Source organism: Poecile atricapillus, chromosome 17, assembly GCF_030490865.1.
Source record: "Poecile atricapillus isolate bPoeAtr1 chromosome 17, bPoeAtr1.hap1, whole genome shotgun sequence".
In the NCBI taxonomy this organism is placed as follows: domain Eukaryota; kingdom Metazoa; phylum Chordata; class Aves; order Passeriformes; family Paridae; genus Poecile; species Poecile atricapillus.
In genome coordinates, this window is record NC_081265.1 from 5,659,506 (window position 1) to 5,687,439 (window position 27,934).

The window sequence follows — 27,934 nt, forward strand, 5'->3', positions numbered from 1 at the left end:
TGTTATCACTGGTAATGGGAGTTGCAAATGCCTGGCATAGAGCAAGTAAGCAAATAAAACCTGGCTTTGGAGTGCAGAGTAAGATCACAACATCAGTTCATGATATGAATAATAGATTAGAATGAAAAACAGGTAAAACATGGTTCCATCTCGTACTTTACCTACAAGACTTCTTACTCCCTGTAGGCTGCCTGTGCTCTGTTTGTTTTTCCTCAAATAAGCAAAGCCTGTGAGAACAAGTTTTGTCACAAGGTTAGAAAGTTTTGACTCATTCTCTTGAACACTGTCAGTGCTGAACATTGAGTGAAGACTTGTCAGCTGGGGTAGTTCTTAAGTTACATGGTTGAGTTCAGCTTGATTGTATGTGCTTAAACCTGTGTGCCAGTTAAAATTGCTCAAGAAGATACGGTTGCTATGTCCTGAATTTTAAGTACTTGTTTGTGCAGTCTAAGTGATTGTCATACTAAATCAAAAGAAAAAAAAAGTATTTCTTTGCACTTAAATTTACCCTGTGGGATTGCTTCTACAGTCGTGTATTCAACCAGTTAGATTGGAATAAAGCTGCGGAGTGAAATTACAGAAGTGAAATCAGGACGTTATTTTGTGTCCACCAGTCGCTGGGCTCTTGTGGTTCACTGACTTCTTCCCCTGCCCCCATCAGAAATTGAAACAGTTGCTGCCAGATGAGTGAAGTACCTTGCAGCACTCTGTTCTTTTTCAGGAGGAGGTGGAGAAAGGGAAAGATGACAGCAAGACACTGCTGGGAGGCCTGTGAACCCAGCAGATGATGAAATCCCGAGTGGTGGGAGCAGATGCACTGGAGTTACCACTCCTGTGTGGTGTAGCACTCAGTGCTGGTCGTTGATGGGCTGTGATGGTTGCCTAAGTCAAGTTTGCTGCCAAAGCATGGTGCAATATGTGGCACCCTGGGATAATTGATTAAACATTACAACTGCTTAAAGGAGAGCAGAGGCGTTAGGATTTGCAGCTTCTATTTGAGCACATGAATGTACAGCGCTGATGAAGCTCCTTGGCTCGTGATCCAGCTTTTCATCTTGTTTTGATGCACTATTGCTCTTGGTTGTAGCTTTCCCTGGGTTGCCCCTGTCCCTTGGCTCTCAGCAGTACCTGGACAAAGAAGGGGGGAAAGGAAGTGCCTGTGCTCTCAGGGTCCATGGTGTGTAAAAGGTCAAGCAAGGTAAATAGCACAGAGTTCCTGGGGATTTGTTTAGGAACATGTTGGTACAGGCAGTTTTTAGAAGTTTTTGCTGTGGGACTATAGTAAACTTTTACTGAGTGTCAATAAATGTCTATTTTTGGGTTTATGATTTATCTAGAATTCATGTAATTGTTTTCCTTCTCAGCAGCAGAGGGCACCTGTGAACATGATAATGCCACATGTTCAGTAAATAACATTCTTCTGCTCTGCAGTGGTGTATCTAAGAGCAAAGCCAGTCTTTGATATAATCTTAAATATTTCTTACAAGAACTTGAAAATACCTGACTTCCACATTATTTCAAGTCTTTGCTGTTGTGAGGCCCCCTGGTTCTACTTGTAATTTGTTTGCAGCATTAAAATGTTTGACATGTTGATCCTGGACCTGGAAAGTAGAGGGTTGTTAAAAACTTGTAATAGCAATCCACAGCTCATTTGCTGAGCAGTGCTCAGTGAAGGCACATGATACTGCTGGGTTAGTGCTCAGTCTCCAGTTACAGGAAGGGATAAGATCTTCTCACAGCTCACGGGATGTTCCACTGAGTTCTGGCAGGGAGCTACACAGGTTTATTTTAGTTTCTTCCCTTGCCTCTCTCTCTGGGAATGTCAGTTTTCTTTATGCATTACAGGCTGTAAGTTCATTAAATTTTTGGGAGTAAAATATGACTAGTATATTCTGACTTACTACAGGAATGGAACAGCTTTGGCATAAGCTTTCTGGAGGAGTCATTCTTGGAGTAACTTATTCATTAGAGACGCTGAAAAACACAATGTCTGCAAGACTGAAGTGCTTTCTGATGGATGTTGTGGGCTCTGAGAGTTGAAAGATTTGGCTCCTTTTCTGGATCTGCCTAGTGCTAAAGTACAACCAAAATAACAAACTGCATTTGACAAGGCAACAGATATATCTACGTATTTGAGTTTATCAAACCTGAGCTTTGTGTCTAAGATAGATTACATTTGGGGAAAACTACATTTGTGAAAGAAACCTAACAAAACAAACAAACAAACCCCAAACAGGTATAATCCTAAGAAACAACTCTTGGGTTTTGGAGCTGTAAATGTGACACAACTCCTGGGATGATATTTCCCATGTTGGGTGACACTGTGCAGCTATTGCTTGCTGGAGGTTTTATTTGGGGTATGAGACAAACACTTTAGAAGCTGACCTAAAAACATTTGTTTTTCTCAGAAGCTAAACAATGTTATTGATTCCATTGGCTTCAAGAGAAAATGCAAGACTGGGTTTTGTTGCAAATGTTCCTGCAGATGTTATTTGATACTTGATTTTCTTCTGAGCTCTCAGGACACCAGCATGGCTGTAATGTACACCCAGGCAGACAGCCACTCATGGATAATCTGAAGGCATCCAATATCTGAGACACCGCTGCACATGGGATATCATGCAGCTCATGTGGATCTGTAGTTAACAGGAAGACTCTGATGTGAGCTTTCAGCTGTGAAGTTTAACAGAAACAAAAACTTCCCAGAAAATCGTTTTGAGATTTGATTTGTGTATCTGCACAGATTGTGATGTGAATAACTAAACTGGTGTGAAACAGCTCTGTCAGTAAATGCTGCTTCTAGGGATGGCTCAACTGGTGTTTGTTTCAAGGAACACAAGAAAGCTTTTCAGTAGATCCTGGAAGGAAGTTGAAAAGTTCAGGTTTGTTCAGTGGGGGTCTGGATTGTTCCTACTTCCTTTTCACAGACTGACAGCAGCAGAACTGATCTGATTTCCAGCAAGGGGGGAACAGAATGCCTTGAGTTCTTCTATTTCTCGATTAGCAGATGTGAAACGGAGCTGTTTGCTAGTGTGTTCTCAGTGGGGATGTTCCTCATCTCTGATGATGTCCATCATTATCTCAGGTTTGTTTACCAGGCAGGTTCCCCCTGCCCTTGGCTACCCTGCCTCAGGTATCAGTCACTACACCTGAAAAATCCTTCTGTAAGAAGTGTGAGTATCAGGGTGTGCTGGAAAGGGAGGCTTTCCTACTGACTCTGCATTTCCAAGTGCCTTTCCTGGCTGCCCAAAGCTGCTCCCAAAGACCTGCTGTCTGTGTGGTTTGGGAGCCAGCAGCCCACTAGATGGTGCAGGGGGTACAGCTGGCTCCAGAGCAGGCACCAAGCCAAGCTACAGGACTCAAGGCTAAGATAAAATGGAGCAGGAAATTAGAGCAGTGATTGCCCTGCTTTAAGCTTAGCTGTTAATATACGTGAAGAAAAGTGGTGAGAAAAGCTTGAAATCCACTAGTGTATAATTAACTGCTCATGTGTGTTTTTAAATTAAGGGAGTATTGTAGTTTATGTGATGGAGTTTGGTTGTTATAGTGATTCTGTGGCTCAAAAATATTGCAGTAATGAAGAAAATTACTTTAAATGTCTCTTAGAATATGACATTCCTGAGTTTTCACTGGCTTTAAAAACAAATCTAGTCTGCTAAAGCTTCTATGTCCACACTGACTTTATGTGTATTTTCTCAGACAACGACTTGCTTCAATAGCAAAATTTGCACATAGCACTGTTTGCAAAGCAGTCAATCAAAGGTTTTCTCAGTGAAACACTTCTTTGTGCAGAGACTGGGCAAGAAGATGGATTTTTCACTTGATTTTGTGTAGAAGTTTCTTGTATATATTCTTGATTGAGTTTCAGCATATATGAGCAATGTCCTGGCATGTGGTTGTCTTTATATTAAATGTTCTAGCAGAATGTTTAAAAGAGTTTGTTGGTTTTCTTTTTAAAGTTTTGTGTCAGGTTTTTGGTAACAAATTGCAGGGATTTTGTGTGCCTGAGACATAGTGCGAACTTGAACAGTCCAGAAATGTCAGGGATAAGACCATTGTTGCTGCATGTGTTGATATTTGCTATCAGCAGAGCATTCTTGACAACTAAATTATCTTCATAATTTCAAGTGCCCTACTTATTAAACTGAGATCTAGACCTGTAGTTCACAATGTAAGAGCTACTTGAAGATGTTGGTCTTGTCAAGGGATTGAATTTTTCGCCTGTTTTACAAATTGGTTTTTTGTGCTGGTTTGATTTACAGGTCTTACCACTTCCATGTTAAACACTTGTTTGATAGCTCAGTCCTCTTTTCAGTCCATGAGTGATGTGTGTAGTCTTTGGCAACTAATTAGGAGGTCATAAGGTCCTTCTGGATCTACATCTTAACTTTGGTGTGGGACCTGCATTAAGGAATAGAGCCAGATGAAAGCTGTCCTAGGAAAGTCTTCAGACAGTCCTGGTGCCAGGAAAGGTTCATTAAAGAGCTGGATCTCCATCCTGGCTTGTGTAGGAGGAACTTGAAATTCCTCTTGAAGGCATCACACTGGTTGGATTTTCCATTCTAGCAGGTGTGTTTCTCTTTCTCCCCCTCAGGCTTATCAGGAGTTTGAGGCAGAGGACAACATACAGATGAAGGGTGTTCCAAACTTGGTAAAAGCCATCAGACTTGGGAGGTAAGCTCTGACTTTCAAACAGGCAGGGTGGGCAGCTTGGCTGCCTAATTCCTCATAATGCTGTCAGGAGACAGAAACTCCAGTTTCTCTAGTTTACTATTATATTTAATCTCCCATTTTTAGGCTTAATTGGTTTTCTGTGAGAGAACTTTGATCAAGAGTGGTATCTCAGGTCATTAAAAGTGTTAGAACATTGACAGTGCTGGAGAAGTTCACACTAGGCCTTGGGTTTGAGTTTGTGGTGATGTTCCAGAGGGATGCCTTCTCATCAGGCTAAAAGCACTAGAATATTTGCATTTCATGCTCATACTTAAGATGCTTGAAGACCTTTATATTTTTTTCCACATAAGCTTCTAAGAGTGAGTAGTGCAGCTTTTTTGTTGAATGTTTTATTTTGTACATGTATTATCTTAAACAATATAATCTTGAAATGTAAAATCTTCCTTGATGTAACAAGGGTTTGTAATGGCTTTGTAAAGACACATTGCAACAGAGACAATGGATACTTTTCCTTATAGGATATATATAATCAAACTAATTTTATTATCTACCCATAAGAATTTGACATCTTAGTGCAAAAAAGTCCGAGACCGAAGTATCAGAGGAATTTTTGTATTGTTACTTAAGTCAAACTGATAGGAACTATATCTGGTTGGCACTTGGCACACCCAGGATGTGGCAGGCAGTGCCAGCACAGAGCCCCATTCCACCTGGGGTGTTATCAGGCCCAGACTTCCACTCCTTTGTATGGTGGTGTATTAAAATGGAACTGGTGACAATTCAGTTTAAAATGTGTTTCTGGGTGCCAGTGAAAAGCATTTTGCCCTATTGTTTAGTTTTCTGTTACTGCTGGTGGGAGCGTTCCTTTAATAGTGACTTAAGTTTCTCAAAGTTTTTGAGGTGAGAATCTAGTGGTCTTCTTCAAAATTCTTCTGACTCTGTGTTCAAGTTAGTGGTGATCTCTGATCCTTGGGGAATATCTGATCTCTTCACAGTGTTTAACTGGAAAAAGAAAGTGTATTCTGTTGGTTGTTTTGGCAAGATCTTATCTTGATGGGAGGCATATTTTGGGTAGAATAGATTTCTGGTGCTGTGTCTCATCCTGCTGGTATTGGAAAAGCCAGTTCTGAGGAGTGTTGATGTGGTGTCTGTTGAGGGTTTGTAGCTTAGTGTACATCCTCTTCTGGCTGAAACTTCCAGCTCTAGGGGTGTAATGTATTGCACAGCTGGAAATGACTTCCAGAAGAAAGTGCTTAATGTGAGTTGTATCATTTTCTGGGCTTGTAATCATTTTAACCTTTGTACCTAATGAAAACAGTGGTCAGATCTAATGGAGATATCCCCCTTGAATATGCAGCATCGCTAGGTATGTACATTTGTCTTCAATGACTTGATTCAAGGAATTATTTATTATAACTGGGCCATTAAAGTTTTAAAACATTGTAAAACATTTCTTTCTTCACAGATGGAGAAAGTGGTGTGCTTCTTTATGGAACCTCAACCCCTGTGCAAGCGTGTGTTGTATCCATAACAGTGGGAAATGCTTTTGTGGATTTCCTGAAGGCTGGTTTTGGGCAGCTGCAAAGAAGGGTGTTGGTAACACCTGATGTGGTGTTAATCTTCATTAAATGTACTGTTGAGTACTTTCCCAGTATCCACTTGCAGAATTCATCCCTGGAGTTGTCTGCATTGTCTAGACACAAACTCACTGAACAATGTTGGGTGCATCACTCTGGTTTGTGTGGGAGCTCCAGGTGAGGCCAGAAGCAGCGGGGAGGCTCCTTGGACACTGTTTGTTGGAGAGGGAGCTGGTTTCAGCAGCCATGAGGTCCATCAGTTGTGCAGTTTGCACTGTCTGATCTCCTGTTTTCCCAAAGGAGGTTTAGCACAGTGGACAGGTTATGAGGGAGATCCTCTGGGAGTTGTGGTACACACCTGGGCATGGTGTGCTCTCTGGGAGCTGCTGAGTATCTGATGGGCAGCTTTTTAACATCTCATACTCATGACTAGGATGTCAGGCAAAGATAGTGGATAAAATATGGTCTGTCACATCATAGCTTTGTTAATTGTAAGTTCTGACTCTTGTTTCTGTAGTCTCTTATCAAAGGCTTCCATAAAACTGCACTTCAAGTGTACAAGGAGACTTAAAACACCTTGTGCCTCAAAACAATCAGCTGAACTCTTCCATTCAGTAGTGTTCTCCATCCTATATGTATTTTTTAGATGCATGCATTGTGCTGTAAAGTACCTTTTTCTCTGTGTTGTGTTATAGATACTTGTGCCTCCCTTGCTGCTGTTTGATCCAAAGAGCTTTTGTTCCGTTCGATAATAGGGCAGAAATGGAGTCATTCTATCTGGCAATGTTATAAATAATATTTGATGTAATAGTTTAGCCAGATATTTATAGGTTATGCAAGAGGTTGTGTCAAGGAACTTGAGGTCCTTTTAAGAGCAAGATTAGATCAGGAGTTCAGAATGTTTATACAAAATAGACAGTTATGTATTTTGGTACCAGCATTTGACTTGGGCAGACTTTTTTCCATTAAAACATACTTATGATAAAATACTGTGCCAAAATACAGATCTGTAGATCAAAAATCAATGGTATATTGAGAATTAATTTTCAGGAGACCCAGTTGGCAACATCAAAATATGCAAATGGTAGAGAGAGATCTTAGCATTTGTCTTCAGCTAATGTGTGTCTGGCAATGACTCTCTGGAAACATGGAACTATACATTTGAACTTTCCCAGGGATATTTAAACAGAGCAAGTAGAATAAGCTCAGTTACACAATTTGATACACATGTTTACGTCACATCAATATTGTATTCAAAAATAACTGAGTAAAAAGATGGAATTCACATCTAGGCAGCAAAAATGTTTTGTGTTTGAATGACACAATAAGTTGTGTGTAGAAGGTTCTGAATTCTGTTAGTTTTTCTGCAAATTAATTGCATTGGGATATCACAGTTTGTTTCAGCTCAGTTTCATCTGAGCTGAAACATAGCAGAGATGAGCTGAGCTGCTCAGTTTGTTTCATCTCCCTTTAATAAGAACTTACTGTCTAAAGTTCTCCTAAATCTGGTAGATGTATTTTAATTTCTTGGAATACCTAGAGAAGTATTCAAACGATTTCTCTCTTTAAATCTAGTGCCTTAATGCTCAGTGAAGTGTGAGTGAATGCCAGCAGAAACCTTAATTTCACGTAGGGCTTGAACCTGTTTTAACAAATACCTTGTCTGTGTTTGTCCTGGTTAAACACCTCTGGAAATTGTGTTTTAGGGAACTGATATAGGACCTTAGCTGGAGCCCATGGCTTCATCTGGGATTGAGTGACTCTTCCTGCAGTTTCCATGTGAAACAGTCTGGATTGGGGTGAGCAGTGAACTGGCCTTGAACAGGAAAAATCCCCTCTCACTGGCCTAGTAATCAGCAGAGGAAAATAGGACTTGGGCTCTTTAGGGGGAATGCAAATTGTAAGATTGTGCTGCTTGATGTACTTAGAAAGCTCTGTGATAAGAGCTTAAAAACACAAACACTGACATACTTTTTATCCTGCTTTGTGCTATTCACTACTAGGAATACTCTGATCTGCTTGCTTAGTCCTAGGCAAGTCAGTCTCAGTAGAACACTAAATTTAGTTTTAATTTTTTTTTTTATTCTTCCAGTTAGCAGACTTGAGGAGCGGGAGGCAGAACTCAAGAAGGAATACAATGCACTTCATTCAAGACATACAGAGGTAGGTTGTTACACCAAGATGATTTTGGGGTACCTGTAAAAATGTAGATTTGTGGAAAACCAGGTGTTGAGAGCAATTGGGAACGTTATTGAATATTTTGGTTTGTACACCAAGTTGTAACCAGGCTTCATTTGTTGATGTAGTTCTCCTCATTCACATCAAAGTGTCTATTTCTCAATGTTGATTGCACATCTGTAATTTTCATAGCTTTGTCAGATATTGAGAAATTTTAAAATTTTTTTCTTCCATGTTTTACTAGGAAGGGATACTTCTTTCCTTCTGAGTTCATTTCACTGATGTCTTTACAAGTTATCCATCTTTGGTACTTACTGAAATCGTAATTGTTTTTATTTCAATTGACTAAATAATGAACAGAGCATTTAGCAAGATTTTTATTTTATTAATTTAGCTCTAAGATGCTTGCTTTTACAGATGTCATGTTAAAGATGCAATGTGACTGCATTTTATGCAATTGTAATTTCTAGCAATTTTTCCCTCTTCTGTCTTCATTATTTGTTTTCTTTTATCTCCCACTCCCCCTTATTCTTTATTTCACTGATGAATATTTCAGAGTTGGATGTCTTTCTCTTCCAACTCCTGACCTGAGATTCTGTATCTATGTCCTTCACAGTACCCACTTTTCAGCCTTCCCTACCTGTCTGTGGCTGCCTTTGCTGGAGTTCACTGCCCAGCAAAGATGCTGGCTCAGCACCCCAGGGAATGTCACCCATTTTCAGTCCCAATGGACCAAGACCTGCTGAAACTGAGTCACCTTGAGGAGTTCCACCAGGGATGTAAAGCAGAGAGCTGAATCAATCCCTCTCCACAATGTGTGTGTTGTGGTGTGAGCTGGGAGTTCTCCTTGGAGCTCAGCCTGCCAGAGACAGGGGCTGCATTGCTCTTGCAGCACCAGCCTGCCCAGCAATGAGGTGGCTGCAGATGCAGAGGTAGCAGGGCTGCCCTGGCTGGGGAGAGCTCTGGGGACAGGCTTTACCCTCACCCTTCTGTTAAATCAGTATCTGTCCTGCTGCCCTCTGCAGAGGGAGGTGGGCTGGCTGCTGTGAGTGCAGGATATCCCATTAAGCCTCCTTCCAACTAAGACTGTACTTGGGCTAACGGGCTTGATTTTAAATGGATTAGGGTATGAGAACCTGAGGATAAAGTGTTTGGTCAGAACAGAATGGATGGAACAGCCTGAACATGTTCAGACTTCAGTGCTCTGGTTCCTTGTCTTTCCTTCGATTGCAGTGGGTTTTGATCTTGTGCTGATCATACTCTAACACTCAGATGGGATGAGTGACAAAGCAGTGTGCTGGAGTTGCTGAGGTGGAACTTCTGGAACCTAACTGTGCAAAGTCTTGTTTTCATCTTTCTCTGACTATAAAGGACCAGATGCAGGAAGCAATCATACAACCGAGGGAGGTGTGCTGGAAAGCAGAATAGTTGACAGTGGTCTAACACAAAAGTTTTCAAATCTTTGCTCTTTGACTTAGAAGGGAATTCTCTCAGTTGCCTCTTGTATCTCAAATACTGTTCTGTTTATAGAATCTGGCTTGTTTTCGTGCCTGGATAAAAGCAGACCTGTCTGCTCTTTGTACCTGTGAGGGATTTTTTGCCTTTGCTGCTTTTTTGCCTTTGCAGCTGGTACCTCTTTCAGGGCAAACCATTCAGGGTGGTTTTGTCTGCTGAGTAGGATGTAAAGGATCTTTCTATTTTCTGCAGAGCTAAAGGGCATAACTCCATAACTGTGGCAGTGGCTTTCTAAAGGCTTGACTAAGGCTTTTATGTTTATTACTTAGTTGAGAAACTGAGGCAAAGCAATACTTGAGATCTGCTGGAAAACTGACTGATACCTGTGGCTTCTCTCTGCACAGGTTTCCAAAATAAACCTCTTTTTTCTCTCTTTAAGGAAGTTATTATTTTTCTTCTATGGGGAACACCAGGCTGAGGTGGTTCGATATCTTTCCCTGACACACGGAATATGGGCTTAGTTTAATGAAGCATAATTGGGTCATGGAAGTTTCTCAGTGTTCTGCACTGATACAACGTGACAGAACAGTGAGCCTGGCTCCGGCATTGGGAATGGACTTTGTCAGGTTCATTAGGATAAACACATCCCCAACAAGTCCCTGGGCAGGAGACAGGAAGAGAAGGCTAATGGAGGTGTCTCTTCACAATTATACCTAAGCATGGGCAGCTCTCACATTGTCTGTGAGATTAGGCTTTGGATATCAGCTCAAGCAAATAGTTTTTCTAAAGCCTTATGCTGAACATTAACAGCTTGATCTATAAAACCTGGATTTAACATCTTTACATACTTATGTCAGCAACACTGTCTTGTGTGTGGATAAAAATGCATCAAGCTCTCCAGTGGGAATGGTGCTTTTACTTACGTGAGAAACTCACCACAAACACTGAAAAGAAAAATGGTGCTTACATGGAAGTATGTTTAGGACTTTGATATCAAGGAGATTCTAGAAATATCTGTTATCTCAATAAATCTAGATTATGTGGGACAGAGAAAGATCTATATACAGACAGTTGGGTGCGCATTCTCAAAGGGAGGAGCTGCTTATGCCCAGCCTGATTGGATCTGCAGGATAAGCAACAAGAGCTGTAGCACTGAGCCTGGTCTGGCAGCCAAAGAATTACTAAAACCTTTCCGGGGGAGCTAAAGCAGTGACACAAAAAGGAAGGAGGAGTAAAAGGGCAAGGAAGGTATAAAAGAGATGCTCTCAACCTGGTTAAGGCAAAGGTGCAGGTAACAACATCCCCAACATGGCATATCCACATTTGTTTGTAACAAGTGCCAGGCTTGTATACATTGGGAGTGGTTGTATTTGTAAGAGTGGAAATTGAAATGAGTGCCAGGATGTTCATTGACTTCTACTGAGTGCTGAAGTTTAAGATGTAGATAAACCTTGTAACACTTCTGCAGTTGTAAAACTTGTCACGTGCCATGTGAGGAAACCAATCTGAGTATTTTTATGAGGTGGAAAGACATTGCATTCAAAGGGAAAATGGATTTCATGTTCATGCTGTAATGTGTTCAGAAGAATGTTGTAGTTGTTTTTGTACATGTGCCTGAAAACTGTTAACACCTGATCTGTGAAATGCTTTAGCTAAGGTAATTCTTCCAAGTTTATCTTTAATCCCCTCAGCTAAATGTAATTGAGGAATGTATTTAATTACAACAATGCTGAAGTGCTCTGTGTTTGTGATGTGTATTCCTTGGGACAACTGGTTGTATTCAAAATACTTGTGGACTTCACAGGCAGCAGAGCGAATTGTCCATAATGAAACTTTATGGATGGTTAAATATTGACTGCAGCTTGTATTGAAGATGGGTAGACATAGTCAATTATTTATCATTTGTCCTCCAGCATAATGTCAGTAAAAATTGTGCTGAGTGGAGAGCAATTCAATCTATTTAAGTCTATTTTTAAATTGTCAGTAATGTTAAAACCTTTTTATTTCAACAGCTGAATAATCTAAAGCAGCAGAACTTCTAACCAGATTTTGAGCCCTCAGAATTCTAGTGCATTAATTCATGACACGTTTTTGGATCAGAACTTCATGGATATGCCAAGACTGGACGGTCATTTAGATTGAAAAGGTTTTTGAATGTCATCTGGTTCAAATCCCAGTGGTTTTGGAGTGAGTCTTCAAAGTTTTATTGCAGATGAGCAATTAGAGTGGGCTTACTTCCCAAGAAGCTGCAGTATTTATTACTTTAACCTTCAAATTAGGTTTATGGAAGTTGGGAATTCACACACCATTTCTTATGACTCTACAGCACCAGCTGTGGAGCTCCCCATCCCATGGGGAGGGAGGGTGAGGAACTCTTCCTTGTGGACACTATTCCAGTATTGTCAACTTATATCCTTGGGACCCTGGCTTGAGGCAGAGTGTGGGTGCTTGACATGGTGGTACCACTGTTCTGATTTTTTGGACACCACAGGCACATATAGTCTGGATCTGTGGAGAAATTGCTGTGCAGCACTGCACATTTTGTTTTTCATTTTATTTTTGGCTTCCTATAGCTAATAAGCATTGTGTTGAAGTATGCAATCTATGGATTTGCTTATTTTATTACCAGCATCATTTTCAGCTGCAGAACAATATAAATTGAACCTGCCTTTAAATTGACCTGCCCTTCAGCCTCTGTGAGTAATAAATGTGATGAGACATGTCAGGAAACAAAATAACAGAGTCAGAGGAGGGGAGAGAGTAGGTTACAACCATGTTCTTTGCAAAATATGAAAGTTGTGTGGGTTTTACTGACCCTCTTCTTTTTTCCCATATGTTAGCAGTTCCCTGGAGATGTACTAGAACTCATTTTCTGTTCACTGGCTGAAAATACAACAGTTGTGCTGTTTAATATTTTACTTTGAGAAACCAATTGATGTGCTGCAAATGAGAGTGTTTGTAGGCAGGTCAGCAATATCTTCCTCCTGTGATGAGGGAATACATGAACAGGATACAGAATGGTCTAATGTGCATTTCAAAGTTATGCACTGTTGGGGTTCCTCCCCTCCCCTGGAATTTCTAAACTGTCTGCATTATAATAAATTTATGTAAAACTGTGCAAAGGAACAATTGAAACTCGTAGTTCTGGCTGCTTGGTTAAAATGGAAAAAAACAAGTATGGATAGTTGAAGGTGGAGCTTTCAGTTCTTTTGTTTGCCTCTGTGCAAGCAAGCATTAACAATCAGAAAATAAATGGGATGGTCTGGTGAAACACTGTGTTTTATTGGAGGATAAATGTTGTAAGCTTTTGACAGCAGTCCAAGTACATTATATAATGTTTCTCTGAAAATAGCATGATATTTTTTTTCTGGTCTGAATTGTATTTATTAGTTCAGGTGAATGCTGGGAAAACCAACATCTGTATGGAACCGGCACTTAACATGAATTACTGATTTGCAGACTATCTATCAGTCAAGGATGTCTTAAGCCAGTTTGTTTGATCAGAAAAAATTGAAACTAAGAATATTTATTCCTATGTAGCTAATGCTGACAAGCAGCATTTGAGAAGCTGGCACTAGCTGAGATTGGTGGCATCTGAAGGTCAAACTTTGATACATCAAACCTGTTTTGAGAGTAACATGTAAACGTAGGTTTCCAGATCCTGCTGAGTTCAGTACTCATGTGTGCAGCTGCTCCCAAGAGAAAAGATATAAACCAGTTGTACAAATGCTTGGTAATATCAGTATTCTGAAGTGTTTGTATACCCTTTGTAGAATAGCAGAAGAAATTACAGTTTTAAAGAATAGGTTTGTTTTTTTTTTTTTTCTAGAGGAAGCTGTTAAGATATGACCTGAATATGTCTCAGGAAAAAAAATTACATTAAATTCCTCTGCAGTACACCTGTGATTTTTCTTCCTTTATTGTTCCTAGAGCCCTATTCATCTGTGAACATGAATGTTGGAAGTGCTAAAAATACCAAATTGTACGTGAGGCTTCTCCTCAGGCTTACCCAGTTTTAAATTCAGAGATGTGTGTCCAAATGAAGCCCTTGGAATGATGCAGTGATACCTGGTCCTGTTCTGTATGCATGTCCTAGATCAGTTACCTGCTGAGAGCAGCATCCTTTGGCCATGGGAGTCAGGACTCATTAAATAAGTCATGACTTACAGATTAAGTCATATTATATGACTTAAGTCATGACTGCAGGAGTACCATGTTGTCTTGTGTCTCTTGTGAGAAAGAGAGAGCAAGCAGAGCTCATCTTGGGTGCTAAAAATCCACACCCATTCTGTCCTTTTAATGAGATGTCAGCCTAGATAATTTAAAACCAAACTTCCCTTGTAGAAAATACAGAAAGCTTAAGTTTGTTTGTATTTTAGAAGAAAAAAGGAGGATAAATGGGGACCTCCTATTTCTGCCTACAGAAATAATCTGATTATTAGTCTGCAGATTCAGAGTGTTTAATATTTGAGGAGCCTGTTGTCTGACCTTCACAGTACTTTGTGATTAGACCTACAGTACCTATTATGTATCATATAAAAAAATGCTAATATCTGCTGGACATAGAGGTCTCAGACTCCAAGATGGATTTGAACATGGTACTTCTTTTCCAAACTCATGTTTGAAATATTGCTTTCACTTTCTTTAACCTCAGGATGTTTCCTGTGCATGAAGGTACAAGGAAGTTGTCCAATATTTTTAATTTATTATGGACTTCTCTGATTTGTGGTTTTACACACTGTATAATTTTGCTTCTTTATTTCTTTAATGTCTCTAAATGCTTTTACTATTTAGCATTACAGAGGGAGAATATATTGGTCAAGAACTGTGCAGTTGTAGTACGTGTTACTAAATATTTCTTGCTGTTTCTGTCCTTTTAAACAGATGATACACAATTATATGGAGCACTTGGAAAGAACCAAACTTCATCAGCTAACAGGGGGTGATCAGCTAGAATCCACAACACACAGTAGAATTAGGTAAGCTATTTATTTCTCTCTCACTCTGAAATGAGAAAAAATTCCATTCATTTGTGTTTGCAAGACTTTGTTCTTTAATCCTACAACAACGGTTTGGCTGAATCAGAAAGATTTGTTGTACGATTGCAATGCGGTAAGAGAACAACGTAGAAATCCATAGAAAGAGGCTTTTGCTGTCGTGCTGCTAAGCACTGAGATCTACTTCATGCATTAATTAGCCTTAAACAATTTCAGCTTTTTCGAGTGTTGGTGTTGGGGCAGGCAGGGAAAATGTCAGCGGCTGTCCCAGCACCGCCGAGGTCTGGCTGCGTCTTTGTGTGCGGGGCTCTGGAGGTGCATGCGTGCTCCCTGCTGGTCCTCAGGGCTCTCTGGGAACAGATTATGCAGATCTGGGGGCTTTGGAGCCTCTGAACCCTTCGTGGAAGGAGGGAGAAGCACTCCTGGGCTGGCTGTGCCTCTGCGCTACCGCATCAATGCTGCGAGGAGCGGCGAGGGGGAGGAGGGCGGTGATGTCATTGCTCTGGAGCTGCTGCAGAAGAGTGGAACACTGCTGCTGCTGATGGCATTGTTTTTGTGGTGGCGGCTGAATGACAGACTTTGCCTACAAAGATCCCCCCTTGGCCCCTGCGTAGCCTTCTCGGAGCCGGCGTTCCACCATGCCAGCACAGCGCCATGAATCCGGGCTGCATGCTGCTGTTTGTGTTTGGCTTCGTTGGCGGGGCGGTGGTCATTAACTCGGCCATCCTGGTGTCGCTCTCTGTTCTGCTGCTCGTGCACTTTTCCATTTCCACTGGGGTGCCAGCTCTGACGCAGAACCTCCCAAGGATCCTCAGGTACTCTGACCCACTGAACCCTGTCTTTGTGTTCTCTCGCTGCTCCCCTCTTTTCTGTTCTGCTTTCTTCAAACAGGGACGAATTAGAGAAGTAAATTATATATAAATGTCAGGCTTTGTTGTAAATGTGTCTATGTACAGACATATAATCTATTTTTTTCATTGCCTTTTATTTGAGGTCACTTTATGTACCTCTATTTTGTGCAAAGCTTTTAACATCAGTTTATTGTAACCTGCTGCAAAAGCTGCAATGTTAATGCCAGGGATAAAGCTCACGTTCAGTGTATTGTCAAGTACCTGGCTGATCTTGTGTAGCATAGATGTATGCAGTCTGAGGCTTTGTACAGTTAAACTGCACCTGTTTTAATCAAAAGGCTTATGTAAGATCAATTAATTGATGTTAAGACCACAGTAATTAATTGATAATGTTATTTTCAAAAAATCTGATTATTGGTTGGTGGGGGAAAAAAAGTCTTTCATTATTTAAGCATTAGAGCTCTTAAAGCCTATTCACTATTGTTCAGCCAAATGTTACCCTCTCCTCTGTTCCTGTACTTGTATGGCAAGTTGCCAGCTGTCTTCCCCCCCCAGGTTATGTTCTGTTTGTCCTACGTGCTTGGAGCAGTAGCAGACAGAAATGCATTACAATATTGTGGCCAAAAGTAGTCTTGACATGTTTTAATACTATAATTACAGATGGAAAACAGCTGGAAAAGTTTTAAAATGCACCTTTCTGGCCTGAAAACTTGACATGTTTTAGCTGTGGTTATAAATTTAATAGTAAATTTTATTTTAAATGGGAAAAATGCTGGAAATTAGTGTTATCTGAACAGCTATGTGCTTTTTCCTCCTTAACGGTGCATGTAGACTTCATATGGTAATTTGCTTTTAACTTGGGTCTGTCAGCACAGAAATGTTCCAAAGGTTAAAGGCAATCAGTAGATGAAAGAAATACCAATTTATACCAGTAGCTGATAAAAAACTTGAATGAATATTTAAATACGAAGAAATAAAATAAATTCTGACTGAAACCCTATAGATTGATCTAGTTAGTAAGGCTATGTTTGTTTAAAAGGGGGGGGAAACCCAAACCCAGAACAAATATTTCCCAACTCTAAAACCAAACAAAACCAAAACAGAACTTCATATTCAGTAACTTATAAGATATTTTTAAGTTCTAGGAGTCTAAGAAGACTAAGGTTTAAGTCTAAGGTTTAAGGAATAGATTGTTTGTTTGTTTTTTCTTTTTTTGTTTTTTCTTTTTTTTGTAACATGATTTTGGTCCCCTGGAGTATTTAATGGATTTGAGGGGTTTAGGGAAACTATGCTGTTTCCTGCTCTTCTAATTTGCTTTAGGAATTACACGAATTAGAATTCACTTTCTTAATCTTCATTCATTTAAAAAAAGAGATAAAAATCTAGGATGAAGGAATCTGATGGTAGAAGAATTGTTTCTATTTTGTAACACTAGTCAAATTTTAGAACTGAACATCTAAAAGTTCTTAAAGGTTCCTGTAAATGCTTTAGTGCATCACTTCAGAATAATAATTTAAGCCTTTAAAATACGTGTTTCCATTCTGCTTACCGTGGCATTTTCGTATGTTTTTGGGCACTGGGAAAGCAGAAGAGGTTCTTTGCTTTCTGCTCAACAAGCAGTGAAATAAATTGAAATAGCTTCAGTCTCATTTCAATTATTTCATTTCATGTAGATATTCACATAATAAAGCTTCATTTCCAAAATTAGTCTCTTTTGCAAACTTCATTTACTGTACAGCCTTGCAATTCACGTGACCTCTGTTCCAACACATCAAAATATGTTTTATTATAAAATTTCTTTCAAACTAATCTGGAAAAAAAAAAAGCAATGTCAGGTATGAACTGTTTTGGTGCCCATTTAATATTCTCTCTCTTGAGGATTGCAAAGCATCTGCCTTTCTAGCAAGTCCTGCAATAAGGAAATGTGCTGGAGCCTCTGCCTAAGTTCAAGCCCCTCACAATGCAGCTCTGTCAGCCACTGAAGAGGAGCTTTTCTTCCTCCTTTTTGTTCCTGCACTTCTTATCCAATGGAATGGGCTGTCTTTTGTTCCTCACACGCCTGAGAGTTATGGGAAATCTAAAGCAAAGCAGGAGTGTTACAATAGTGGGAATCCTTGGAATCCACTGCGGGGTTTCTCATTCCAGCAGTTGCAGATGCTGGAACATTATCAGCTCTTTTGAATTTTGTAACCCAGACTGATTTAGCTTTACTCACTTTGCTGCCTACTACTTCACAATTAATGACTTAATTTGGAGTAATATTTCTGAAAGGCCGAGATAGCTCCAATATGAGAATTAAGTGTAAAGGTTTTTGTGACAAGGAGCATATTTGTACACCTGGACTGGAAAGGTTGATGCCAATTAGAATTGTTTGCTGTTTGAACATTGTGATTTTGACAATGTAAAATTTGCCAATGGGAGTTTACTGATTAATTGGTAAATAAAATCCTTTCTTCACTAACTTTTCTTCAAAGTAAATAAAATCAAAAATATGTCCAAAAATGCTTAACTTTTGCTTTTCAGTGCTCCCTGCCATATATTATCATGTATTTTGTATGCAAATACCAATTCTGCCTAGGTTATGTTTAATTTGTGAGGGGCCTTGTGAAAGAAAGCACATTTGGTTGTGACTTGACCTTTTATAATGCTAAAATGTGAGAACTATGCCATCACTTGTGCACACTTTTATCTTCTACTATACTTAAAGCTGTGCTACTTGATTGTAGTCATTTTTTTCTGCATTACATTGTTCTGCCTAAACAAACACTTTGCTTATCTCAGTTCTAAGCCTGGCTGATATTTTTCCTTTTCAGGACTGGCCAGAGCATCTTATGAATGGCATTGCACACAATGTTTTTGTCTCTTCCTAGCAGGAAGAATGAATCCTCTTGTTCACTGAGCACACTACTGACCTGGGGATTTTTTGTTTCTTTTTTGGGGTTACTACATAAACCTTTCAAATTTCCAAATGCTATTTGCCACAGGGAAATAGAAAGAGTGAAAAAGTGAAAATTTGTGATGAAATAATTTGCTTTGCTTTTGTGCAGCTTTAGGGTGAAGCAGTGTTGAACTGATCTTGGGTAAAACTACACAATTTTTAGCAGAGCCAGTTGTAGCATTGGTAATTCCCTGGCCCATTTCTTTTCTCTTACACAAATCCATGTAATTTCTGTGATCTTCAGGAATAAAATACCCAATGATTTGAGAAGAGTTGCTTGAGGTTTACTGTTTACAATTTTGCAGATATTTCAGTTGATGATTTAGCTGTTTGCTGTTGTAGAAATTATGTGGTTGTATCTTGGAGAATAAGGTGCAAAATGGTATTTTTAATAGTAGCCAATGAAAACTAATTTCAAACTGAAGTAGGGAAACACTTTTGTCTTACACTTCTGTTGGTGTTTTATGTCTGTGAAACTTCTGTTGGCTACAGATTAGATGCAGTATAAATCAATAACTGCTATTTAAAGCCATGGAATCGACTTGGCAATTGTGAAACGAGGAATTATTGGGTGCTGTGGCACAGTGTGGGTGTGCTGCACTGCGCATTTAATGGAGCAGCGTCTGGATGTTTGAATGTGGAATTACACCACTTCCCTGCTGATTCCAGAGGCCTGCAGGAAAATAAACTGTGGGACATCTGAGATGGCTGATGAACCCTGCCTGTCTTTCCAACAGGAAGGAGCGTCCAATATCCCTGGGCATCTTCCCATTACCTGCAGGAGATGCTCTCCTCACGCCTGAGGCTCAGAGGGAGGCGGCAGAAACACCGGCAGCAGAGCACTGGAAATTCCATGAGCTGAGCCAGCCACGGTCCCACACCAGCCTCAAGGTGAGCACAGCCTGGCTGCCTTGTGTGGCAGGAAAAACTCCCATAACAGATGGTAGATCTCTGGGAGGATGGAAAAAAAACCAAACCCAAATTGAAAGACAGGTGGTAGACCCCTAAAACCTCTCTGTATAAGGCAGGTGCATTGCTTACTCCAGTGAGCTTTGAGGGAACTTTCTTAGTACAAGAAACAAAGTTTTGGGGGCATTTTCCAATGAGTGATAATACAGGTTAGTTCTCCTTTTATTCTCTGCAGTGGGTCTTTTCTTTCTGACGTGGGACCCTCTTTAAAGGTTCCAACTTGTTTTTCTACACTAGATATGTTACTGGGTAGTGGGAACAGTCTAATTAGCTTTATCCTGCACAGCATTGCAGATGAGTTACTCCTTCAGATTTAATTATTGAATTTTTAAACTCTTTTTTCTGTTTTTTCAGGCAACATAACCAAAAAAGTCAATTTTGCTAAGTCAACACAGCACTGACTTGCAAATGTTTAGGCTTTGAGATATTCTGATTAATTTGGTGTCACTTAATGAAATTTCTTTTGCTTTTCTTTAGTTCTAGAACAAATACTCATAACAGTTTAATCTGTGTGGTTTCCAAGAGTAAGCTAAAAAGATACCATAAAGTCAGAAATATAAAATAGATGGGGTGATTTGAAATTCCCTTAGGGAAAGGACCATTCTATTCCCCGTTTTTCCTTGTGCTATTGTCAAGCTATTTTCCTTGAGCTTTGTGTGTGAAAGTCAGTGATCAGTTTGTGCTGCATCAGTTAGTGGATGCTCTTGGAATACAAAGATGTTCAAATGTCTAAACAGAGCCAGCAGCTCTGCTGAGGTTTTATTCCTTGTTTGCGTGAGCTCTGGATGCCCTCAGTAAGGGGCACCACTTCCTCCCTTCTGTATCTGCTCACTCAAGTATGAAGAACCATTAGCCAGTCCCTCAACTTCACCCATTCAAAAGGCCTTTGGGTAGTGGTTTTTTCTTTTCTTTTATTCCTTTAGAGGTGTCTGTATTTCTGAATACTTTTGACAGAAAATCACATATTAATAATTGGTTATTCTGCAGTTTACTATTAAACAATGGCAACTGTCAGTAACTGATAGGCAATTAGTGCTGTATTTTTTATTTCTAGGGCTTGCAAATTCAGTGTGGAGATGTTACTGTAGGATGCAAGCTTTAAATTTATGCTGATATACATAAACGTGTATTTTGCTTCCTGTCCCCACACAAATAAAAATTTTGCCTTAGTAAGTTCCAAAAGGAGAAATTTGTAAGTTAAAATTCATAGTAATCTTATGCTAAGAACAAACGAGACAGTGTATATCTACATGCAGGTCTCTTCTGTGTTTTTTTTTAAAATAAAATTTATCTTAAAATTCACTTTCATTTCATCCTCAAAAAGGCATGCAGTGAATTTGTGCTTTGCAAAATCTATTTTATTTTAAACCTGTTTTGTTCTGGACAAGTTCAGTCACGTTATCTTTAAAGAATTTCACAGACTTGTCCAGGAGCCTTGCTCTCACCTCTGATTCCCAGACAAACCCTACAAGAACTTTTGATAAAGGGTTACCATCCTGCCTTTCTTTTGCACACAGCAACCTCAGGTTTCATCTTTATTTTCCACAAGATTACTCTAATGGTGTGTGCTAGAAGCTATTGGCCTGAACAGGCAGACTTGTTTTCCTCTCTGCAGTGAGCTGTTGTTCGCTGTAATGTGCTGCTGAAGTCATAGACCAGACATCTGATGTAGGTCTGGGCATGAATGGGAGGTAAAATGTGGATGAAGGAGATGAGAGAAGAGCCAAAAATGGGCTGTTGGTATATTCAGGTTGTGTCACACACAATCCACTCTGCCCTTCCACCCAGTGCCTGGTGCAGCTCTGTCTGAGTGATGGTCTCAATCTGGATTAAGTCCATAATTAATGCAATATTTGTGGGTCTTGACACAGTGTCCCTGTAAATTGTTACTAGAATCAGCTTTGGAGGAGGAGCTGTTTGCTGATGTTCCTTGGTCGATCTGAAATCTTAACTGGACAAGGAGTTACCACAGTTCCATGTCTCAGTCCCAGTGTCAGCCAGTGCTCACAGTTCAGGCTGGAAAGTGCATAAAACCTGAGCAAAGTGCTTGCAAATCTGGGAATGTTCATGGCCAGCTTGGACAGGGCTTGAAGCAACATGGTCTAGTGGAGAGTCCCTGCTCACCACTAGACTCGGGGGTTGGAAGAAGATGATCTTTAAGGTCTTTCCCAGCTGAAACTATTCTGTGATTATGATTCTATGAATTACTACAGTTTTATATAAAACTTTTAAATCCATGTTTGCATCAGTGCTTCAATGGCTGCTTTTTAAGGTACCATGTATATTCTGAATCAGTAATTTTGTATCAGCTTTGGGAGGATTTAGCAGTTCATTGTGCAGCTAGGAGGACTCTTAGAATGTTGCTTGTTTTCTGGAAGACTTCATGGAAAAGTACCTTAAAGTTGTGACTAATATTATCAGCTGAGATCAAACATTACTATTAAAAATAAAGGCATTTTTATGTAGCTATAAATGCCTTAACATCAGTGAAACAGCCATAGGCTAAAGATGACTGTACTGGCTTAAAATATTCTTTTTATTTATCTGTCTTTGCATTTGCGTAATTTTCAGTATAATACAGTGGTTTTGTTGTCTGTTATTTAGTTTATATGCCCAACTCTTCTATTAACACTTTGTGTTGATTTTTTACTGGTAATGGTGCAATTCTAGGATGAGCTCTCTGATGTTAGCCAAGGAGGATCCAAATGTACTACTCCAGCATCCACAGCTGCTTCAGATGATCCTGTGCTGCCTGCTGAAACCCCTCAAAAGGAAAATGTTGAAGGGCTTGCAAAGGACAGAGAGATGTCAAATGAGAAACTGGATGTAAGCAAGAATATTGAAATACAGGCAGCTCAAGAGACAAGAAATGTGTGCACTGGTGAGCTGCTTCAACTTCTTAATGTAGGGTTACTGTGGACCTCATATTTGATCACTTATTATCTTTTGTTGTGCCACAAATGAAAATGGGTTTTTTTACTCAATATTTTAAGTATAAAATATTGGTCAGAGGTTGTTTTTGGTGACTTTAGTCCTTTTTTCTTCAGAATCAGAATTTTTTTATGACATTTCTTTGGCAGTAGAAAAGGCACAAAGTCACGAAGTATTGGACATCATGGTTTCAATTGCAGAAATAGTAGGAAATAACTGCTGTTGGATGACTTGTGTTAAATTCAGAAGAGATCTAGAAATTCCAGTGTCTGCACTAGAGTATCAAAATCTGTGGGTCTTTTCATTTAATTACCTTGATAAGTCTTTGAACAGAAGTATCCTAAGTTGGTGGTTCAAGAACTATTATATGTAGTTAATATGTCATGATGATTCTGTTTATGGACATGTACCACTTGCTTTGCCCCAGGGGGAAATGAAAATGAAGAAAAATCTGAAGTTCAGGCAATCATTGACTCAACTCCAGAGTTGGATATGGATAAAGACATCAGTGGATATAAGGGTTCCAGGTAAGTTGTGTTTTGTGATTTGAGGAAGAAGACAAATTTTAGAAGGTTATTTAAAGATGCTGTGTAGGGGAATTTTGCTTTTTCTTGTCTTTGTTTCATTCTTTTGATGAGAAAGGTAAAATTACCCTGTATGGTGAATCTTAGGGGTGTAAGAGCTTTGTGTGAAAGGAGCCCCTTCTCTGACCAGAGGAACAGTTTGACCTCCTACTATTCAATTCTCTTGCATTCTTTTTATATTAAATGACTTCCAGTTTTGCTGAGCTGTCTGTTCTTCAGGCATTTGGGCTAACCAAGCCCTGACACAACTGAATTTTTATAGGCCAAAACTTGATATGCTTTAATTTATTAAAATAATGTCCAGCTCAGTATCAGCAACTGCTTCAAGTTTGGGATCTTGATGGCACAACAGTATTTGAAAATATAATCTAGAACTTGTAAGCCAACTGAAAACTTCTGGGGCTTGTTTGAGGGAACAAATGAACTACTGGTAAAAAAATCCAGAGCAAGCTTTTCTTTGTTGTGGGAATGTTATCTCCCTGCTTTTCATGTCTTGTTTAATTCTCTGCCCAGCACTCCCACCAAAGGCATCAAGAACAAAGCATTTGACCGTAACACAGAGTCACTCTTTGAAGAGCTGTCATCTGCTGGTTCTGGCCTAATTGGAGATGTGGATGAAGGTGCAGATTTACTGGGTAAGAAAGGTTATTTAAAGATGCTGTATACAGCAATTTTCCTTTTTAGGAAGTACTTAATTATTATTGCTGGATTTATTGTTAGGCTTCATTTGCATTGAAATTGTTTGAGTAGCATCCTAAGGTAGTCATTGGAATGCAAAACCAGAAGAAAGTGTTTGTTCTTTCTCTCTGTATAATGATCTTAATCTTTTGGGGCACTTCCTTCACTCTTCTCCATTTCTCCCTGTATTTTCTCTTATGTAAGGATTTTTATCTTAAGGAAGGATTTTTGCCTTGAACTAGTTCTAGGTAGTTTTATTCAGGTCGTGCCTGATCTCTAGTGGCCTGGCTTTATCACCTCCTTAGGGATTTTAACTTGAAGGAGAATTGCAGCAAATGGAGTGGTGGTAATTTGAGAATCAAACTGTTAATTTATAGGGGAGGGGAAACCCACATTTCTCCTTCCACTAAGCAGCTTGTTGTTACTTCTAGGCTGACTGAAAAAAACTTGAGTTTTGGGTCAGAAATCAGATCAAAAATGTCATCAGAAGAATGCTCTTTCTATAAACAACATAGCAAGTTATTTTTTGCTATATAATTGTTCAGGCCTCATTTTGAAATAATGAATACTATGGAATGTATAAAATGCAGATGCCACTCTCGGGTGCTTTTGAAATGGGCTGTAGGCAGACAATCAGCAGCTTGTTTGCTTCTGTACTCTGACCCCACAAAAATACAGATTGTTAGCACTTAAAACTCCTGTGTGCAATCTGGATTTCTGGTTGTTCACTGTTCCTCCAGAAACTTATTTTACATCAAACTGGAGACATTTCTGCAGGTATTACTCATTAGGAGTAATGGGTCCATCTCCAGTCTGAGATGGTTTTTCTTTGTTGTCATTCTGTGAGGCTCTCCACATCCTTAGTGCAGCATACTCCATCCAAAACTCTTGGATGTCATTCCATTGTCACAGGGACACATTCTGCATGCAAAAATACAGATACTGGAGAAGTATTAACATGGAGTAACACCCATCCCTTAGCTGTGATAAATTGATTAAAGAAATCAAACTATTGTCAGGATATCCTGATTCTAATGCTTTGTTTTTCATGAGCAAAAAATAACATACTTTTTAGTATAACTTATTAAAGGTTTGTCAGTGAGTTTATTACCATTTTCTATAAATCTATTGCCGGAAGCACCAGTGTGTGCAAACTAAGCCTAGGGTTATTCCTGCATTTGTTATGCAGAATGTGTTGGTCTGAAAATTTTATTTTAGAATCATCATTTCAGTTTGAGGGCAACTGTAGCCCAAAACCTGAAAAGCCACACCTGCATCCAGGCTAGTCTGTGTGTGAAGCATTTGGACCTGTTCTAAGTGAGCATTAAACTTCACTATGGAGTTGTGTAAAAATAGTTAATTGGGATTCTCTAATCTGTTTTCTCTTGGGCTGCATACCCAGGGGAATATTCTGGTGTGTATGCTTCTTTTTTCAAAAAATCTTTGAAATCTGTTGCTTCTCCAGTTAGGCATTCTTGGCTGCTGCTCTCATAAAATACATTCTCTGCATTTTTTCTTTGCTTGGTAACTTTTTTTTTGCTGTTGCACCCTAGCTTTCTAGTTTTTGTTCTTGCATTATAAAAGATCCTGAAGCCTGTTGGATGTGATCCTACGTGCTTTTATCTGTGAATATTGAAAATGTTTAAAAAGCAATAGCAACTCGAATAAAATCTCTTGATGGCTGTAGTATAGGGGATTTCACCTGATATTGATAAATTAACCATGTCTAAGTTACTTCAGTAAATGTCATTTAATTTGAATCCAAAACTCAGAGAGGTAAATGTCAAAAGAGGGAACTTTGACTTGCATATCTATTTATAGATACTTTCTTTGTTATCCAAATATCTTTAAAGTCTTCCACTGCCAAAGTTATTTAGAAGATTATATTCCTAAAGTATTTTAAAAGGCCTCCACCATTAAGATACCTTTTTCATTCATTATGTTAATCTTGAATTAACATAATTTCTGCTGTTATCTGTGTGGTAATTATTTTGCTGTGCAAGATGCAAAATAATTATTCTCTCCTGAAATTACCTTTTTTAAAATTCTGAAAATTATACAAGGTGTGCAAAAAATAGGGTGAGAAATTAATTTCCAGAAATTAAGTAACACTGAAGTTGTTACTTGAAAAGTTATGTTCACTTTTTTCCATAATAGCATATTGATTGGAAACTTCTGAATGGCTTAGAATTTCTTCCAAGGACTCACAGAAAATGAGAGACTTTTATTGTTACTGGTTTTTTTAAGTTCAACCATTGGAAATGGTTGCAACAAACTTAAATTCTTCAACATCAGTCTTCTGTATAAATCCTGCTTCTAATCATATCACATCTCACTTCACATTTTTGGTGGTGGCTTTGTTTTAATTCACTCTTACTTCCTAAATCTAAATATTTTATTACTCCTCGCTCATACTACACCTCACATGAAATGTTTCTTGTTCTTGTTTTTGCTCTACATGGAATGCATGGGCTTTAAAGACCATAATTTCTTTGGTAAGGTATCATTTGTTCTGGGGAAATCTGCAGGGCTTTCACAGTCTGAACTTTATATTCAGCATGTCTTGTGTCCATAACTGATACTCTTTGGTATCTAACATGGTATTAAAGACAGTTGATCATTTTAAACTTAACTTTTTGTGGTCTAACACTTGTGCAACATATGCTGTGTTTGGTTTTTGACTAAGTACTGTAACATCTTCTAAAAATAGAGTAGCAGCACTGGCCTGTGCTTAGTCAGGGATGTCTTCGGGCTTTAATTGAAGTCAGACTGGGAGAAGGTGGGGGGAAAGGTTTTAGAAAGTAAGTTGGACCTGCAACTTCAGCTAGTTCACAGTTCTTCTGACAAGTTTGTCATACTTAAAATTCAGTTGACTTTAAACAGTGGCAAAACACAAGTTTTGTAAACAAATCGATTTTATTTGCTAATTTCATGTGTTTGTTTCCTTTGAAAGGAATGGGGCGTGAGGTTGAAAACCTTATTTTGGAAAACACTCAGCTGCTGGAGACAAAGTAAGTGAGAATGTGAGAAGTCAGAAATACTGACTTCCTGTTATTTCATTATATCTTCAATATCCTGATACAGAATTGAAACTATACAAATGTGCTTTCAGTTCTAAGAGTAGTATATTCTAGGAGGTGTATTTGTCTGAGTTGGTGTTCTAGAAATTAAGGGCCTAAGAAGCAAAATCTGCTTTTATCCTTGTAAGGCTCCAGGACATGCAGTGCTGTGTCCTGATGAGATCAGCTCTGTGAAAGACACGCAGCTTTAAGTGCAGAGGCAAATCCAGTGGAGCACTGTTGAGGACTGATTTATCAGTACTTTTTTCTAATAGAGAGAATGTGAATGTGTTTGAATGTTGGAGATGTGAGGGGGGAGATGGTTTGACTTCTAAGAAAGCTGCTTCTTTTTACAGTAGCTCTAAGAAATGTGTAGGTCTTCAAAAATAAATCCAGGCTGAACTGTGAGACCATGGTCATCCTTATAACCATGTGTTTTCAATGTTCATGTAGAAATGCACTGAATGTAGTGAAGAATGATTTAATAGCAAAGGTGGATGAACTGACCTGTGAGAAGGATGTACTACAAGGTGAATTAGAGGCTGTAAAACAAGCAAAACAGAAGCTTGAAGAGAAGAATAAAGAATTGGAAGAAGAGCTGAGAAAGTAAGTTTAATTTAATTAATGTAAAAAAGTAAAAGAAGAAAACCTCTTCCATGGTATTTAATGCAGCTGGTTTTTATTTTGTATTTAGAGCTCGTGCAGAAGCAGAGGAAGCAAGACAGAAGGCTAAAGAGGATGATGATGTAGGTGGATATATGTCTGTGTGGTTTTGTGTGTGTAATTGAATGGGACACTAGAAGTCTGTGTGTTTCATGAGTTCTACTAAAACTTACTGCCTAATAATTAGTGGTAAAGTTCCTCCCTGTGTAGAAATGACAGAAGGTCTAAAGGGCACAAGTAAACTTAAATTGGCAGTGATTGGTTTGCTTGCTTTCCTCTCTGCCCACTATTATCACTCTTTTTTTTGAAGAAATGTTTTAATTCACGTTATATCGCATACAAAGGATGGGAGGAGAGGAAGGTAAAACTCAGATTTCCAA

General features: G+C 39.1%; 1 protein-coding gene across 4 annotated transcripts in view; it reads left to right on the forward strand.

Moving 5' to 3' along the window:
- The window catches only part of SPAG9 (sperm associated antigen 9), a 58,303-nt gene that overhangs the window by 9,109 nt on the left and 21,260 nt on the right, over positions 1-27,934 (forward strand). For 2 of the 4 annotated variants that reach the window (XM_058852481.1, XM_058852482.1), the window contains exons 3-11: positions 8,344-8,414; positions 14,769-14,863; positions 19,408-19,561; positions 22,310-22,520; positions 22,998-23,097; positions 23,668-23,789; positions 26,786-26,843; positions 27,345-27,497; positions 27,586-27,637. In XM_058852481.1, coding sequence (XP_058708464.1) covers positions 8,344-8,414; positions 14,769-14,863; positions 19,408-19,561; positions 22,310-22,520; positions 22,998-23,097; positions 23,668-23,789; positions 26,786-26,843; positions 27,345-27,497; positions 27,586-27,637 — 1,016 coding nt within the window. Of the gene's footprint in view, positions 1-8,343; positions 8,415-14,768; positions 14,864-15,378; positions 15,697-19,407; positions 19,562-22,309; positions 22,521-22,997; positions 23,098-23,667; positions 23,790-26,785; positions 26,844-27,344; positions 27,498-27,585; positions 27,638-27,934 lie in introns of those variants that run through there. The other 2 variants (XM_058852483.1, XM_058852484.1) reach the window with 2 other exon arrangements.